This window comes from Acanthochromis polyacanthus, chromosome 1 (assembly GCF_021347895.1).
Source record: "Acanthochromis polyacanthus isolate Apoly-LR-REF ecotype Palm Island chromosome 1, KAUST_Apoly_ChrSc, whole genome shotgun sequence".
Taxonomy (NCBI): domain Eukaryota; kingdom Metazoa; phylum Chordata; class Actinopteri; family Pomacentridae; genus Acanthochromis; species Acanthochromis polyacanthus.
Genome location: NC_067113.1, coordinates 14,388,157 through 14,406,917, shown reverse-complemented (window position 1 = coordinate 14,406,917; position 18,761 = coordinate 14,388,157). Strand labels below are relative to the sequence as shown.

Here is an 18,761-nt window from a genome sequence, read left to right as displayed (position 1 = left end):
TTTTGTCATGGCCTTCTTTTGTGTTTATTTAGTATTTAGAGTGTCAAATGCCTTCTATGGTGCATCTTTATGCTTCAACATTAGCTGCTACCCAATGTCTCTTCTTCTATGTGTTGGCACCCTCCAGGCATCCCTCTGCTGGGGACCTTAAAGAGTCCTCTGTGTCTAATCTGAGCATACAGCCAAAGAAACATATCAGTCTTTTCTCTCTCCTTCTCTCCTTTCTGGCAAGAGTATCGTGCACCTGCAGTGTAAGCTAGCCCAAAGCTAATGCAAATGAGCGTGAGTCCGATCAAAGACTTGATTAGACTACTTTCCGTGTATGACCTGGCATATTAATGATTCAGCTTCAAGTGGTATAAACAGCATGTATTGGAAGTTGCCCAAGAGTTAAATATTGAATGTGAGTTCTTATTGTATATGTTGTGTGCTGATTAAGTTTGAACAGGGGCAGAGAAGCTTGACATTTGTTTAAATGTATCATAGGCTTCCGCTGGCTAGATGACCTTCACCTGTTTGCCTAACAAGCCCAGTGTGCTCACGACTGTGTGCACTTTCTTAATGCTTGCTGGTCAAACCCAGTTTAACGTCAGTTCATTAGAACAGTAGACCACCGAAAGACTCATTAATCATTCAGCTCAAGCTTAAAATTATGTTGGATGGTGCCCTTTTTTCCATTGTTAAGATATGCAAAGTTCTTATGCAACAAAGCCATACCACAGACTTCTATACAGTATGGGCCGGTTCAGTTCTCCCTTTCACTCTTTGCCCAAGATGTCACAGTGAAAAACTGTGAGACCTTACTGACATGACCTGAAATGGCACCACAGTGTTTATGCAGCCAGAGGTTGGGGAAAAACAGGATAATCATTCATGATGTTTTTTCTCTGACTTTTTTGGAAGTGACAGTGAACTGATATCTGCTTTCTTAGAACATTGTGAGAAGACGCTGTGTTGGTCTGCCCCCCGAAATATATAATTATGGCTCTCAGCTTTGCCTGCTGCACAATATTATTTTCCAGCTGGTCCTCTGACATGGAGGTGGAACATTCCCTGACAGCTAACAGGAAACGTATCACAATGGAGAAAACACTCATCCAACCCAAACCTGACATGGGTAGTCTGTTTGGCATGTTTTTAAGTCCACGATAGAAGATTACAAGTCTCTGGCCCATTAACTTTTCACTGTTATGTGTATCTGCAAAATTATTCAGACAGTTTTTAGTCAATTAACAGTGGTGTTGACTTAATGACCACCTTGCAAAATAGTCAGTTTTTGCTGAATTTTAATCAGCTAATGGGCACCAGCTTAGTATTGACACTTATTGAGCCCTTCATTCAGAACTAAGTCTGCAACTAACTACTACAACGTGAATTGGGATTTTTTAACAAAAATCCCAATTCACGATTTATTCAAATTTTTTTTACCCCTTACCTAAAATCAATTTGCAGATGACAAAGGAATTGTTCAAAACAAGTGATGCCACATAACTCAAACCAATTCCAAACAAGAAAAGCAATCAGAGAGCGCAGTACTCTGCCAAGGATGCTCACTTGACGTATCATTTCCGACAGATGAAATCTTCAATAAACAATTACCTTGTGCTAAGTACAGGCATGTGTTATGCATGTGCATGTCATGTATTTATACCAAATCACCTGTAAATTACTCTTTTAAAGGTCTGTTGATCAGTTCATCAATTTTGGCAAGCTCTTGTTTTGCTCCTGTTAAAATAAGTGTTCCCTCCAGGCCTTTATTTTGAAGGCGTATTTTGAATGCTACGGGATTTTATTTTGTAACCATTCCACTGGCACAGGAAGTGATTCTCTAAGAAGAGGTTTCTTGACATGACGAAGACGCAGCCGAAAAGTCCCGAAAAAGGATGTGTCTAAACTTAGAAGCATCTGGAATGAGGACAAGGTCTCACGGTGAAGAAATGAGGAAGGTGAATTTGTGTTCACAATAAGGCTGATGGCTGAGCTCAACGTGCCTGGCTGGGGTTTGCTACATCGTGACCTAAATATGTAGTGGGCAGCAGGAATTGATGGGACTCAGAAACACCCCACAGTTTAATCATTTGTTCCCTGTATGATTTCCAACTGATAACTCACAGTCAATTTGTAGTAGGATCACAATCATGTGATCTCAGAGCGTAACTGACAGTGTTCACTTCATGGTTACAGCAACGCCGTGTCTGCAGCTACATCTCCCAATTGGAAATCCCAAACAAAGCCATGGATCCAGATTATAAACCGCATCACTGCCAAAATCTAATCATTTGGTCCTTGTGCCATTTCTGAACTTCCTTGAAATTTCATCCAACTCTGTTAGTCCGTTTTTGAGTAATGTTTCACACAGACAGACAGTTTCACAGACAAATGCACGCCGATCGTCACATAACTCCGCTGTTCCTTGGCGTAGTAATAATGACTGAAGATACGTTTTCTTTCTTTGGAGTAAGATCTGCACCGCTCGCCGCCATGTTGGGGAGCGGGGCAGCACTCTGAACTATGGGTGCCCAGCAGGCAGGCGTTGGTGGCGGATGTTGATGAGAAAATCGATTTTCATGAAAACAAATCGACATTAAGTACAAACTCGAATTAATCGATAAAATCGATTTATCGCCCAGCCCTAGCTGCAACTAACAATTATTTTCATTGGTGATTAATGTGCAGACAATTTTGTTGATTAGCTGATTAGTTGTTTGACCAATAAAATTTCTGAGAACGATGAAAAATGTTGATCTGTCTCTCTGAAAGCTCACAATGGGCTCAATGGTCTTGTTTAGTCTGCAGTCACAGAGGAGTAAAGAAAAAAAGATGTACGCCTTTAAGAGGATGGATGCTTTAGAAGATGGTGATTTTTTTTTCTTAAAGGGTTAATCAAACTGATGAATCAATTATCAAAATAGTTGATGATTAATTTGATAATAGATTGATTAATCGTTAAAGGTCTATTAGGGTCACCATGTGAATACTAGTATTTGTTCTCAAAATGATTCTTTGTGACGTGGACTCCACTAGAAAGGCTGGATTGTTGACATAAGGCAGGTGGAATCTGTGGATGATACTAAATTGTGTGCCTCAGAAGAAATTGAGTTTAGAAAAGGTGTGGTCAAGACGCGGATGGAGTAGTCTGCAGCTCCGTCAACTCCGGTGAAAATTTTGCAAATTACTACTCATTTCTGCCTTTTACAACACAAAGTTTTCAGTAGTGTGCACGTCTGAAAGTATTTCCCTGCTTCTGGCGAGAGAAATATATCAATTACAACCTGTAAACAACAATGCCACCGCCAACCAGAACTAAATCGAAGCAGTCGCCTATGGAGGCGGGTGCTTCTGATTGTGAAGCTGCTGCTGAGGGCGGCTCATCGGCCATGATGGAAAAAATTATGGACAAGTTACTCGAAACGATGAATAAACGTTTTGATCTAATCGAGCAAAAGTTGGAATCAATTTCCCAGGGCCAGGCCGCACTCACAAAGAGAGTGGAGGAAGTGGAGAAGCAGGGCTTGGACCATGAACGCCGCATACACAGGCTGGAGCAGGAACTGGTCTCAACGCGCAGGATAAATGAAAAGCTTTCCGCTAAGATAGTGGACCTGGAAGGGAACTCAAGGCGCAACAACGTGAAAATTGTGGGAATACCAGAGGGAGTAGAAGGAGGAAGACCCACTGAGTTTGTTACACGTCTCATACCGAAGCTATTTGGGGAAAACAATTTCCCAAACACTGTGACAGTGGATCGTGCCCACAGAGTCCCTCTGCCACGCCGCAATGTAGATTCTGGGCGCCCCAGGACCATCATAGCCAGGATCCACTTCTACCAGGAGAAAGAGCTGCTCCTGCGACTAAGCCGAAACCAGGAGCTGACATACAACGGCCTGCGTGTGTTTATGTTTCCGGACTACACAGCAGAGGTGATGGCGCAAAGACGAGCTTTCCGAGAGGTAATGAAAACGCTACGTGACAAGGGGATGAAGTACACGTTGCGTTATCCAGCCAAACTGCATGTGCAGTATAACGATCAGGTAAAGATATTTACCTCTTTTACGGATACTGAAACTTTTATAAAGAATGAACTAGTCACATAGCCATGATACTTTTATGCAAAATACTCTACGGCTTGTGACTAGGGTTGAGTTAAAGGCAGTGTGAGAAAACATCAACAACTACTACTTTCACCGGGGGAACGAGGAGCGGAAAAGCACATCGTTGCTGGGTGTATTCCAGCAACTACAGCCTACTTCCATGTGCCCTGCGCCTTTGTTGAACGCTAGGGGCAGGAGACGGTTCAGGGATATGGACCTGTCTGTCAGAGAACTTTCCTATAATGATAATTGGACACATTTAGAACTGAGATTTTCTGGCAAACAATGTCTATTTTACTGTCCAGGTGGGAGGGTGTTACAATGGGCCGGGGTGTGGGTGAATGGTCGTATGTGTGTGTCTGAATGTCGTTTTGAGTGGTTGGATGTGGAGGAGCGAGATGTTTATTGCGAACTAATGGTACATGACTGCAGAATGGTTACCCATCCACTTACTTCGGAAATACTTCAATGGCTACTCATAAGAAGACACTTAATTTAGTGTCATGGAATATTAGGGGACTGGGGAACAATATTAAAAAGGAAAAGGTCTTTTCACACTTGAATTCCTTAAAAGCAAACATCATATTTTTGCAGGAAACCCATCTCTGTAAAGATAAAGAACATATCCTGAAGACTAACTGGATTTCTCAACTTTATCATGCGTCCTTTACTTCACAGGCCAGGGGTGTAGCGATTTTAATTCATAAAAATGTTCCCTTTACTCTCAAATCTAAAACAATTGATCCCAATGGAAGATTTGTTCTAGTATCTGGGCACATAGCTTCGTTTCCAATTACTTTATTAAATATATATGGGCCTAATATAGATGATTCTAATTTTTTTTATAGGATTTTTGATTTACTTCCAGATGATAAATCCTCTCACATTTATATTGGTGGTGACTTCAACTGTTATTTGGATCCTTTCCTAGATAGAACTTCAGTTAAGCCACCAGTGATTAAAAATTCATCAAAAACACTTAAAAATTTAATGAAATCAAGAAATATTATAGATATTTGGAGATTAAAGAATCCAGATAAAAAAGAGTTTTCATTCTATTCTCCGGTACATAATTCATATACAAGAATTGATTATTTTTTATTAGAGGCAGGAGACCTTTCCACTGTTCAGAAATCTGAATACCACCCTCGCGTTATATCTGATCATAGTCCTATTAGTTTGCAATTAAAAACAAATTTATCTAAAATAAAATACCAATGGAGATTTAATACACAATTATTGTTATCTTTAGATTTTAAAAACTATATGAATCAAACTATAGAAGTTTTTTTTGATTTGAATGACAACGGAGCGGTCTCCAACTCTACTCTTTGGGAGGCCTTTAAGGCTACTATGAGAGGATATATTATATCATATGAAAGCTCAAAAAGAAGGGAACAAACAAAAAAGAAGATAGATCTAGAAAGAGAGATTAAAAGGATGGAAGGGATCCATGTAAATTCACTTGCGCAGTCTGACTACAATAAAATTCTAAGATTAAAAAATGAGTATAACATTATTATTCAGGAGGAGATATGTAATTTTCTTCTAAAAAATAAACAAAAACATTTTGAAATAAGTGATAAACCGTTAAAACTTCTTTCAAGACAACTTAAAGGAGAACAATCTACAGCAGCAATTCATAAAATTCGATCAAAGACAGGAGAGATTTACACAGATCCTGAAGATATTAATAATGTTTTTAAGGATTTTTATGCAGAATTATATAAGTCAAAATCAGATTCTTCACTTTTCCACTTGAATGATTTTTTTGCCAAATTATCTTTACCTCAATTGAAAAAAGAACAGCAACACTTACTAGATAATGTTATCTCTACGGAAGAATTGACAAAAGCATTACTCTCATTTCCACCAAATAAGAGTCCGGGCCCGGATGGATTCGGAGCAGAGTTTTATCAAGCTTTTTCGGAAAAATTGACCCCTTTTTTACTTAGAATGCTTAATCATTCTTTTCATAAAAACAGGCTCCCTGAATCACTATATGAAGCCAACATATGTGTTATACCCAAAAAGGGAAAAGATCCTTTAGATCCAGCTAGTTACAGGCCTGTCTCACTTTTGAATTTGGACCATAAAATTCTTACAAAAATTCTTTCAATACGACTAAACAAGTTTATAACAGATATTATTCATCCGGATCAGACCGGATTTATACCAGGCAGGCCTGCTTTCGGTAATGTGCGAAGACTACTGAATCTGTTGTATTCAGATTGCAACGGAAATAATAAGGCAGCCATCTTGACTTTAGACGCCCATAAAGCCTTTGATTCAATTGAGTGGGAATATTTATTCATTGCTCTTAAACACTTTGGTTTTGGAGAAACCTTCATAAAATGGGTCAAAATGATTTATTTAATGCCAAAATCAAGTATCATATGTAATAATACATTATCAAAGAGCTTCCAATTATATCGCGGCGTAAGACAAGGCGACTGCCTTTCTCCTTTACTTTTTAATATAGCCTTAGAGCCATTAGCTATTGGCTTAAGAATGCATCCTGATATAGAGGGTTTTACAGTTGGTCAATCAGAGAGTTTGGTGTCACTCTACGCAGATGATCTTCTTTTGACTTTTGCTAAACCAGAAACTGGAATCCCAAACCTGCTAAAATATGTGGATGCTTTTGGTAAAATATCCGGTTACAACATAAATTGGTTAAAGAGCGAACTTATGTTCATTGGCGCTAATAGGACCATAGATAGCTGCCCAATTAAAGTGGTGGAAGATCATATAACATATCTTGGGATAAAAATATCTAAAAATTATGAATCCTTGTTAAAACTCAATTTTGAGGAAGGACTTGAAAAACTGAAACGATCTATTGACTACTGGAAGACCTTGCCTCTCTCCATGGTGGGCAGAGTGAATGCCATAAAAATGGTATCTCTGCCCAAGTTTATATACCTCTTTCAAAATTTGCCAATTATTATACCTGCGGATTACTTTAGAAAAGTTGAATCAATGATTTTGGACTTTGTATGGGGATATAAAAAACATAGAATATCTAAAAAACACATATTAAGATCCACAAAGGAGGGCGGTCTCGGTCTTCCGGTACTCAAAAACTACTACTGGGCAGCTAACATACAAGCATTGACCTATTGGAAAATTGGTGCTCCTAACGATGAATCACTTCCTTCTGCTCCATTATGGGTGAAAATTGAACTCCAGTCACTTATTAGACCTTACACCTCTTTGTCAGCTTTACTTTTTACTAGAACAATTTCCTCCGTAAAGTCAATAAGTCATAGTGTTATTGTTAGGAATTCAATCAAAATGTTAAGTCAAATTAGAAAAAATTTTGATGTTCCCGGTGTCTCTTTATATACACCTATATGTTATAATCATGCTTTCACGCCTGCTATTATGGATAAAACATTCTTTGATTGGTACTCTAAAGGTATCAAAAGTATAAAAGACGTCTGTCAGGAAGGCAGACTTTTTACATTCGAAGAATTAAAAACAAAGTACAGACTTCCTCAATCGGGTTCATACAGATATTTACAGTTAAGACACTTCATTAAAAGTAATCTAAATAATTATGAAAAGCACCCTGTTTTGGTAATACTTAATCAGGGCCTGTCTAGTAAAAAAATTATTGGTAAATTTCTAAAATGCTGTAGTTCGACACTGGAATCAACAAATGACGTTAAAATGGCATGGGAAGGGGAATTAAAAACTACAATATCCGAACAACAATGGAAACATTCCCTTTCCCAAATCCATAACTGTTCAATTAACAGTAGACACAGACTAACGCAGTTTAAAGTGATTCATCGTTTTTATTACTGTAAAGCATCACTTCATAGGTTCTATCCTGAGGTGTCTCCATTCTGTGACAAATGTAAAACAACTGAAGACTCACTGCTACATTCTTTTTGGGAATGTCCAATTATTCAACCGTTCTGGTCTAGTATTTTTTTTTCTTTTCCGGAGTATACCAAAGGAACTGTGCTCCGGATAGAGATATGGCATTGTTTGGATATTCAAAGGAAACACAAAACCTACCACAACATATAAAGGTTGCTATAGTTCTTGGGACAGTTTTGGCCAAAAGACTACTTCTTAAAGAGTGGAAATCATCTTGTGCACCGGGTTTTAGAACGTGGTTGTCTGAATTAGTCGATGTTATATCATTGGAAAAAGTACGTTATATAAAAACTGGAAATTTGAAGAAGTGGGAAGAAATATGGTCTCCGTTATTGAAATATTTCAATGAGTAAATGTGAATGTTAGACAGCTAGATTCAGTGTACTGTTGTGGGTATATAGATAAAAATGTATTGGGGTTTGACACAAAGTTTCTTCGCTGTTTGACAGGCTCCCTACCCTCGCCTGTTAAAAAAGAAGTTGACAGTTATCATGACAAATTTAAGAGAGAAAGAATTAGATCATGATAAATAAAAATAGCCATGTGTACACAATTGCAATCTTTAGGGTACACATACAAAACTTCTTCTGAAATCTTGATTGTGTCAAACCTCAATGAAGAAAGGAAAAAATAGTGTCCAAATTGTGCTATATGTGTAAAGTATATTTCGCTCCTCTGGTGTGTGCGGTCGGGTTTGAAAGTAGTATGAATGTGCAGATGTAAGTGGGGCCCATTCTGTTTTATCTTTGTTCTAAAATTAATAAAACATTAAAAAAAAAAAAAGAAGAAGAAATTGAGTTTCATAGGACCAATCTATGATTGTCAAGTCATTGGCTGTTCAGTTTCAGTGAGCCTGTCCCAACTGCAGCCCCAGATTTCTGTTATTGGCTTATAGGAGTGAAACCAAATGTAATCTTTTGGTGTTGTAGCCCATTTCCTTCAAGGTTTGACATGTTGTGTGATGCTTTTCTTACCATAAGTTAATACTGCCCAGCTGAAGGCAGTCTTCACTGAAGACTGGATTAAATTTTTCTCACTTTTCTAAGTAACCTCTAGAGACTGTTGTGTGTAAGAATCCTACGAGATCGGCTGTTTCGGAAATATACTGATCAACCAACAATGGAGCCAACAATCATACCATTGTCACAGACACTGAGATCATGTTTTGTCCCCCCTCTGATTTTTGTGGGAATTACTGAATGATGGCATTAATTTTGCTTCCTAACAGAGGGAGACTGAGTAAAAGAAAGCCAAATTATCATGTCATTCACCTGCAAGCACAAGGTTTCCTCTGACAATAACAGCCCACTGTGATCCCAGCTTTATACGGCTGCTGTTCATCCATGTCTGCATTTCCTTGACACGGGATTCTCATAGACAGAGGTTTGTCAATTGAAGGAAACTGTTATCTTGTTGAGCTCAGAGGATATAGTGTCATCCTAGGCATTCCCAGGACCTGGAGAACAGGTTCTGTCTCTTTTAGCCTGCATGCTGCAACCTGAGAAGTCAGCAAAGGCCATTTTGTGAAGGATCTCTCTGGATGGCTCACAGTGCTGACAACCATTGAAATCTTCATCCTTTTAGCCAGACATCTCTTTTGCCAAAAGCAAGACCTGAAACCGAGATGAGCTTCTTCTCATTCTTTAGATCATTACTGGTAGAGTCTGCCATTAGTGACTGATAATATCATCAGATCTCAGATGATTCTCATTACTGGCTTTTAATAGGTTTGCTATTAGGCCTGCGCAATATGATGAAAATCTGCTATGCGCATTATCATTGTTCAGTGCTGCAATGACTTATGTCCAATATGTATACTGAAGTGTATTTGCTGTACAATTCCTACGTTCTTTTTCAGTAGGCACTCCGCTAACACAGACATCAAACACTGAGCAGCCTATTCCCAATAATGAAAAAAAAGCTGAAAAAAATATTACACAGCTTTTATTGAACAAACTACACATAAATACCCAACCAGTTAAACAGAACAGTAATTTAAATAAGACATTATAATTATAGGAAATTAAAGGGGTATTATCCCTTGGTCCTTTTAAGATCTTTTCTCATAAATTTGATAATAACATCTCTTGACATTTTCCTCACACTTCTCTCCTCCTCTTCAGCCATCATACTAGCCAGCCTTGAAACTGCCGTCAAATTGACGCGAATTAATGTGAGGGTAACTTGACGGCTAGGTGAAGCTTCATTTGACTGGCCAATTGGTGTGACTGCATGGCTGATAAAATGAGGGCTCCATCTGATAAGTCAAATGTTTGCATGCTGAATATGAGTGCATGGCACATGTAACTACAGTTTATTTCTTATTCATCCCATTTCAGACAGTCTTATACAATGAGCTTACTGTGCATGTCCGTGTCGTGATGACCATGATAAAAACAACTTATCGGTCAGCTCTATTTGCTATATACGTGTATGTAGCCTTGGCAGTAGGTCTGTTACTCATAGCGATAATATATTCTCTGAATCACGTAACAGCCATGTCTGAACTTCACTACTGGAAGGCTGACTAGTGTTCTGTCAGCCTTCTCCAAGATGGGCAGTGTCCACCTGAGTACTTGTCAGAAGTCCTGTGATCTCCTTTAAAACATTTTTTTCTTCCTCTTAAGGCCTCTTCACCATCCGTCATGCTCCAGTGACTGGTTAGGGGCATTTAAGCAGATGGGGAGCAGTGAGTTTGAAGGCTGGAAAGCACAGGATGACAGGCTCTGATAGCTGTTTGACATGCAGCTTGATGCATGAAATTGACCCACCCCTTCAACCCAACAGTATTCAAATTAGAATCAGGAAAAAAATAATTATAGTAGAATTCCTTTCTTTCGTTCTCTGCCTCTCTCACATACAGATGCATCATTTTTACTGATCAGACCTTTTTGATAATCAGAAATTTTATTTTTTCAGTTCAGTTTTCATCATATGGAACCAAATCATAGCATATGTCATCTGGGCACACTTAACCCGACTATTCCTCCTTTGAGCAAGCACTTGGCTTCCTCGCTTGTGGTGAGAGAAGAGTGAAGAGAGAAAAGAGAAATGCTCACCAAAATTATATAGTTGTAGCATATGAAATAGCCTTAGCAAACACCAGTGAATAGACTTCTCTTTGTACAAAGTCCCCAAGTTAACCACACACTTTTCTGCTGTGATATTTGTAATGGACATGCTGCACTCTTTTCTGTGTTTACAAAAGCTGCGATGTGTTCTCACAACTCATACAGCTTCTCTTTTTGTACCAATGCTTCCTCATATGCACCTGTGGCTGCTTTTGTTGCTCCAACATTAGGCTGCTCATAGCCGAGTCACACAGGTGTAAATTGCTCGCTTCGAGCCAGGCATGAGCATGCCAGGTGCTTCTGTGAGTGTGAACATAATCTTGCAAGCTAGTGCTAACTGATAGCGGCTGAATTTTTTGTTTAGTTTGATATGCTTTGATTTGCTCTAGAAGTTACAGGCAAGTTAAAGTACTTCCAAAGCCTTAACTCTCTTATTTTTTTTACTGCAATATAACACCCCTCTATGGAAACGACACAGCCATGGCTAGAAGTAGAAAAAACTCAAAAATGCCTTTTGTGCAGTATAGCAAAGTTGTAATGCCATAAATAATAATACAAACAAAAAACACAATTTGAATTTATTTTATTATATATTTTACAGCATTTTTGAAAAAGCTGGAAGTACTCACAGGTGTTTGCAGTACTGGCCAAAAAATAGTGTTTCTTCATGCTATAGAGATTTTACAGATTACATTTTTGATTTCTTTCCATACTTGTCTCCTATCTGCTCTGTGTAAACAACGCACCTTGCAGTTCAGCCTAATTCAGCCAAACTGTCCTTGAGTTGTTGTCAACTTGTTGTCATTTGTGACTTTTCGGTTGTGCTTTTTACGGTATCTGGCTAGTGCAAACGATTTCTTTTTTGGCAATTTTTAAATGAGACATCTACATTAAAATTATTTTGATGAAATATTACGATTTTAATTTTTTTCCATATGTGATTAGTTCAAGAAGCAGCAGATAGTAGAAAATGTTTTATTCTTTGAGTTCTGATATTTTATTTTGCAATTTCTTATATATCATGCTTTTCAAACTGGCCAGCTGGTTTGAAGGTTCATAGGGTTAAGGGAAAACTGAAATGAGGTGATTACTATGTAGCACATACCTAAAAGTAGGCCAGTTACAACGTTATAGCATCTGTTCATCAATTTATTTGATTCATCGTCCAACCCCTACCTCTGAATTTGTTGAATTTTATTGCATTTAGGAAACATTAGTTATATTGTAGACCTTTTGTCTCTCAAACAGCCAAAATATTTCTGAAGTTTTCCCATATTATGCCTTGCTAATTTTTGCCTATATCGAGGCTGAAAACTCAGAACAGTCATGTCTTTGACTTGATTTTCCCATCATGCATCTTCATTATCCCTGCTTTAATCTCAGGGCAGAGATAAGTCATCTGAGTCTTTGTCACATAATACATCTTCATTCCAGCACTCCACAGGAGCTGGACAGCTTCTGGGACTCTTCCAGTTTGCCATGTGGTAAAGGGAGAATTGCAACAGAAGGTGAACCTTAATTGCTGTTATTTTGCCAGGACTCCTCCTGGCCTATATTTGATTATTTAGACCAGGCCCATCTCAAGTAATAAAAGTGTGGCACATTGTAGCAGTTCTTTGCATGGAGAATTGGGATTTTTGTTATTGCCATTTTGTGAAAAGTGGTTAATAAATCCATAGAAAAACAGATTTAGCATTGCTCTAAACAGAAATAAATATATAATAAAATAGATAAAAATATATAAATCAACTTGTTGCTTCAGAAAGGGCAAGCATATCCAACAGTCAAAAATTATTCAAACAACAGAAGTGGGATCCTTTAGTATCATAATGATCCAAAGCACCTGACTTTTTATCACTGTGTTTATGATACCCTGGTAGTCATGACTTAAATCTTAGACCTACCTATGCGATGCCATAGAGAACAAACGTGCCTGTTAATTGATGCTGCAGTGTAAATTTCCTGAACTCGTTGTTGGGTGAAAATGAAGGAAACTTTCATCACAGTTATTAGTAGCTGAATCCATGTCCACATAGTTCTGCAAGTTTAACGCTGGCAAACTGTTAACTTTGATCTTTAGTGATGCCTTTGTCGGGTGTCCAAGTATCTTTTTGTCTTCATTTTGATATGTGTGAGCTTTATTTTATTTCTGAAAACTTAAACTTGTTTTTGTAGAAACTTTTGCTTGGCAAGTGTGCTTGCACTTAGCTTTACATAACTTACAATACATGTAATTTGCTTTGACATTGTGTAACCTAATGCAGCGAAGGTCATGCATTAGGTGTCCAAATATTCCACTGTATCTTAGCCTGGCTTCAGACTGGAGCATTTGCATATGCGTACTTACAGCATTTCCTGTATTGCTTTAGCTTTTGTTAAAACACATCCTTGTAGTCAAAAGAAATCTACATATTCTGAAGCAGTGTATAGGCCTACAGCAGATACACATGTTGAGCCTACATTTAGTAGCAAATTTAGTTCTTGTTCATGGATGTGTGTCTTTAAGTAATAAATTATGCTACCTCAAACAGAAATCATTTGTACTGCATCACATCATATACAGAGAAGGAATACTTTGGAAATCTCTGCACTTTTAAAGGGATTGTGAAATGATCAGTTAGAAGTCAGAGCTGTTTCTCAACACTTCAAAAAACAAAACTAGCCATCATCCTGCTAATGGTTACAGGTGAGGCGTGGGTGAAGTTTCGTTGCGTAAGGAGTGAAGTAATTTGCCTTGATGTAAAACAGATGCAGTCTGCAAAATGGGGAACAAACAGGAAGTCAACTGTGCAACAGCAGTGATGTGAAACGGTCATTTATAAATTAAAGAGACAAAAAAAACATAATTGTAAGTGATAATTAAAGAGAGATGCTCACTATTTGAATGCATTCAAGTATGTCAAAATGGATAGATCAAATGTGTTGGTAGGTAGTTGGTTAGAAAAACTCTTCACTCACAAGCCTTGACACTTGGATACACACTGCTACCATTTAAGACATTCATATACAATTGATTGCACTAAAATTGTGTGGCAGTGAAGTAAATGCAAAAGATGTGCAGGAAATTCTTAGGACATTTTCAGCCAGTTGTTTCCACAACCAAACAAATAAAACCATTTATTTTTGCTTTAGATGAATTTGCATTCATTAACCATTATACTGTTTTATGACCGTTGGATCACAAATGTGAGCGAGTCCACAATATTGCAGTTTGCCATTCACTGACTGTTGTTCTTTTTTCGCAGATATCATTGACAAGAGTGAACTGAAGGCGTTCTTTGAGGGCAACTGTTCTCAGATTTATTTTATCTTCTATGAAAATTTCATTACACTGGAAAGCAACTTAAAACAAAAAGGTGAGTACAAGCTTTATTTTTGTAAACTACACGCTCACTAGTTAACCGTTAGTCTAAATGGTGGTTCAATAATTAACCCTCTCCCTGCTCCCTTTGGCACACATTATGGCAGAGGTTATTTTCCGTCTACCCCACATTTTCAGTACACTGAGCATAAGCCCTTAGAGAAGACATTGTGCGTATGTGCAGTATGACTGTGTGCATTGAACCCGCCTGCAGCACTTGGGGGTCGTGAATTCATTCCCACTGGGAGTATGTTCTCATGGTAACACAAATTTCGTTGAATAAGTGTTCACCAAATGACCCATATTATTGTTAAATTATTGATGAGCCTAATGCAGTGTAGCTGCAGGTTATGTGTTTAAAAACCTTCTGTAGTACTAAAAGTACTTTCTTTCCGTTTCAGGGAACAAATCTCAAAGGGAGGAGCTGGACTCTATCCTCTTTATTTTTGAAGTAAGTCATCTGTCATTTTGTTTGATGATCTCCATATCTGATTTCCACAGATAGCTAGTATAACCTCAGCCTGTTTACTGCTGAACTCAAGAGTGGGATCCTAGTTTTCATGGCGCCATACCGCAACCCTGAGTACTTCCTGATTTCTCTCAAATAGCCTGGAAATCAGTGGGAGATTGTGTAGATGAAGAAAAAGCCTAAGCTTACTGATTTCCTAGTCTTAGCCCAGCTCTCATTTCTTGTTTTTAAAACCCAGGTGTGTATGCAAATTGGAGAGTGTCTGTGTGTGTAACATGTTGTTGGCTCTATGGCCACTCCCTCTGTTTTTCCGAGCTCTTTAATGCTGAACAGGTTAATGTCTCCTACCTTGTTTTCCCACCTGACTGCGAAGGCAGCTTGAGTTTCCAACACAAACAGTCGGCTCTCCGGTTACATTTGCTCAGGGCAGGGCTGGAAGGATGGCAGCAGATCAAAATGTGGGGCAGTCTGGTTGTCCCTTTTTTTTTCTACAGTCTGTATTGTCCTACTTTTTCCAATCACCTGGGAGCAGTGTAAGAGTTTTCCTTGAATAATATCCAATACTGAGTAAGTTATTCCAGCAAAGAAAGAACAGAAGACAATCTTTAATTTTGCACTCAGACTCACTGACATGTTCATGAGTTTGTTAGCATCAAACCAGACATCAAATCAGATACTGCTGTCTGTCTTTAGCTATGGATTCTTAATTTGCTAGTCAAGCATATCTAATGCAACCTGCACTCCAATTATTTTCTTGTTATCACATTACATTTGTGGCCCTGTCTGGGTGATGCATCATGCACTTAGGAATGGATTTCAGAGCATGCATTATGTGCTTTGCTTGTTTGTCTGCTGATGTTGATTGAGGCTAGCAATCTTTTGTACAATATTGGCTTTATTAATGAAGCTGGTGTCTATGGCCCTCTGCTGCTGTTTGGATGTTAAGTTAGTTTCTAATAAGAAACAATGACATCGAGATTGGTGTACCTCATCGGTTTTAAAGGAAAGAAAACTAACTCACTAGATTTCCATTTAGTTTTCTCAACTGTTACATAAGAAAGCCACCCTGCCTGTCCACACACATCCAGTCATCTGACCTGTAAATAAAGCCTGGATTCATGCCTTCTACATATTTATGGAGTCATCTTTTCAGATAGAACTAATATTGAAAGCAGCTTAACCCTCATTTGTCCCCTTTTAGCCCCTGTCTGTGACAACGTGTGCTTTTACCCGTGCACTGAGAAGATAAGCTTGCTTTAAGTGGTGTGTACAGGACAGATACAGGGTGGCTTTGATCCTGAGCTCTGGTACACTGTGCAGACTTTCTCTTTACACAGTATTAGATTAGGTATGTTGGATCATATGTAGTCATAAATATGATATCAATGGATGCGTTGGTTCTCGCAAATATGCACTACTAATATTCATCATGTTATCCCAGAGGTTATATTATGTAATACAGGGACATGGCAGATGCAATGAAAGATAAACTAATAACAATATTTTGAGCAGATGTATTGTCTAACCTAATAATTCTCCTTTCTGCTGCCAGCACAGTTATGCATGTCGCTTATTTTAAATTTAAGTTTAAGTAAATGTATCACAAATCTAGTTGCTCAATGCAGAATAATGTGTTCTATAAATATGTATCATTAGTTTTAGTCACGGAATCAACCAACCAAAGCATAAGCCTGAGCAGTCTTTGTCCAGTGAACCTCAGAGCTGTGTGTAGAATAGCCTATAAATGGATGATGGCTGGGACAAAAGCCATTTTGTTGCACAGTGCGTTGCGACACACTTTAATGGTGTATGACAGGTTAAGAAGAACAACGCAGCCCGACATCGCCGCTCCTGTTATTCTTTGTAGGAGTTTTTCTGAAAAGCCACATTTATATCCTCATCACTCCAGGGAAATGAGAAACATGGTCCCTTGCACTCTTCATCACCTGAATCCCTCCTTGCATTCAAATCTGTCTGACATATACAGTACATGTCTCCATGTGTGTTTCTTTTGAGCTGGCTACGTAGGGATTACTTTGCTGTCATGATGAGGTATGTGACCCCTTTTTCGTGGGTAGCTGTGGGGGAGTATGATCTCCCATGCTGAGCCTGTTTGAGTAATGGATATCTAGAGGGGGTAATCTTTTGTCCCTCTCCCTAAACTCTGCTGAAGCACTCCACCCCCACCTCACCAGCAGCCATTCCCTTCCAGGATTTCTTTGTGTCTGCTGCACAGAGGCATCGTACCATGGCAGCTGTTGATGCTGCACAAGAACTGACAGATGAGAGACCTGATCTTTGTGAGAATGCAACAACACTGCTGAAGATACAGCATACAAGAGTCCTCTCTTATCTTGTGAAGCTCCTTTTATTTTTAGATACGTGTACTGTGGACTAAGGTTTTTAAAACATGAAACCTACTAAAAAATATTTGATGCCATTTTATGAAATTTGATTCAGTATTGACTTATTATCATTTAACTAGTATTATCACAATAAGCTCTATTTTGTTTTTAACCCTCTGGATCATTGGCCAGTGGTTTCATTGTAATGTTCCCTTAGATCTCTTACATTTTATGTAGAAATTCAGTGCAGTAGATTGAAAAAATTTTTTCAGTACAACCTGAACTATTTTATTTGTTTGCTTTTGTAATACTACACATTGTAATTATCCATATAGTAAAAACTAAAATTTCATTTTAGATGTATATCATTAGATTTAACACAAAAAACGATGTTTATTTGTAGTAGATTTCTTCCAGCCTGAAGCCTCGGGTAACAAACTCAAAAATCAACTGCCTGCATTTTCAGTTATTCTAGATTTGAGAGACCACAGAGGGTTCAATTAGAAGTGCTCTCTCATTAATACAAATCACTGCATTGCTTAAGCTTCCGCTGTGACACACTTAAATCATCATCTGCATCTGCACATAACAAATTCAGCAGAGAGGGTGTGTAATGAAGATGTGGTAAGTGATTGTAAGTTAAACACACTTCTTCATGCAACTGCTTGTTTGTCGGTACCCTGGCAATAACTGTCTCATGCAGGAACAAGCACATCAACAGCAAGGGCACAGGAAAGATACTTTACAAAGTAAATTCTATTGCTTCAACTGCTTGAGCTCATCATAGAAAACAGAGAGAATATTTTCAGACTGAAAAGCTGCTTCAAACAGACCATTCTTAAAGTGTTAAAGTGAAAAGGCTAATGGAGAGAGGGACCACAATGAAGCCTATGACACCTAAGGTCCTGCAGCTGACTCAATGGCTCAATCTGAATGAAGATTCTTTGGTCTGATAAAACTGAATTTTTTCAAATTAAGGCTTAATAATAATTATACTAAGTGCTACAATTAGAGTAATCCTAACATGACACATGAGCAGAAACACTTCATCCCCACCATGAATCAGCAGGGTGGTGGCAGCATCATGTTGCAAAGTTGCTTTCTTGTAACCGGCTCTGCAAAACATCAAATCCATCAGAAAAAGAAATGGCTACACTATCCAAGAGATCTTAGAAGACCTTGGAAGAAGATTTATTTTACAGCAAGGATCACAATGAACTCTAAGGTAAAGCCCAAGCTTAAAAACAAAAATTTGGTGAACGTTCTGAGTTGATATCTCAATCCAACTTAGAACTTTAGAATTTAAGGTTGGCTCGTGTCCCTCATGCAGTTTGAGTTCATGCAGTTTAGCAGAAATTATGGAAAAGCACAATCCAGATATGCAATGCTGTTAAAGACCTACGTACCTACAAAGACTCAGGACGGTGTTATGCTTTGCTGGTGAGTAAGTATGTGAGGTCCCACATCAATTTAGTCTTCTCACAGTCTACGAGAGCGCAATATTTGTGTCAGTGCTTGCAGTCTTTGCAGTGA

At 38.4% G+C, this 18,761-nt stretch overlaps 1 protein-coding gene across 6 annotated transcripts in view; it reads left to right on the top strand.

Annotated features, from left to right (window-relative positions):
• ralgapa2 (Ral GTPase activating protein catalytic subunit alpha 2) overlaps nt 1-18,761 on the top strand; it is a 109,314-nt gene that overhangs the window by 11,904 nt on the left and 78,649 nt on the right. For all 6 annotated transcript variants that reach the window (XM_051945789.1, XM_051945797.1, XM_022192467.2 and 3 more), the window contains exons 2-3: nt 14,299-14,409; nt 14,816-14,865. In XM_051945789.1, coding sequence (XP_051801749.1) covers nt 14,299-14,409; nt 14,816-14,865 — 161 coding nt within the window. The remainder of the gene's footprint in view (nt 1-14,298; nt 14,410-14,815; nt 14,866-18,761) is intronic.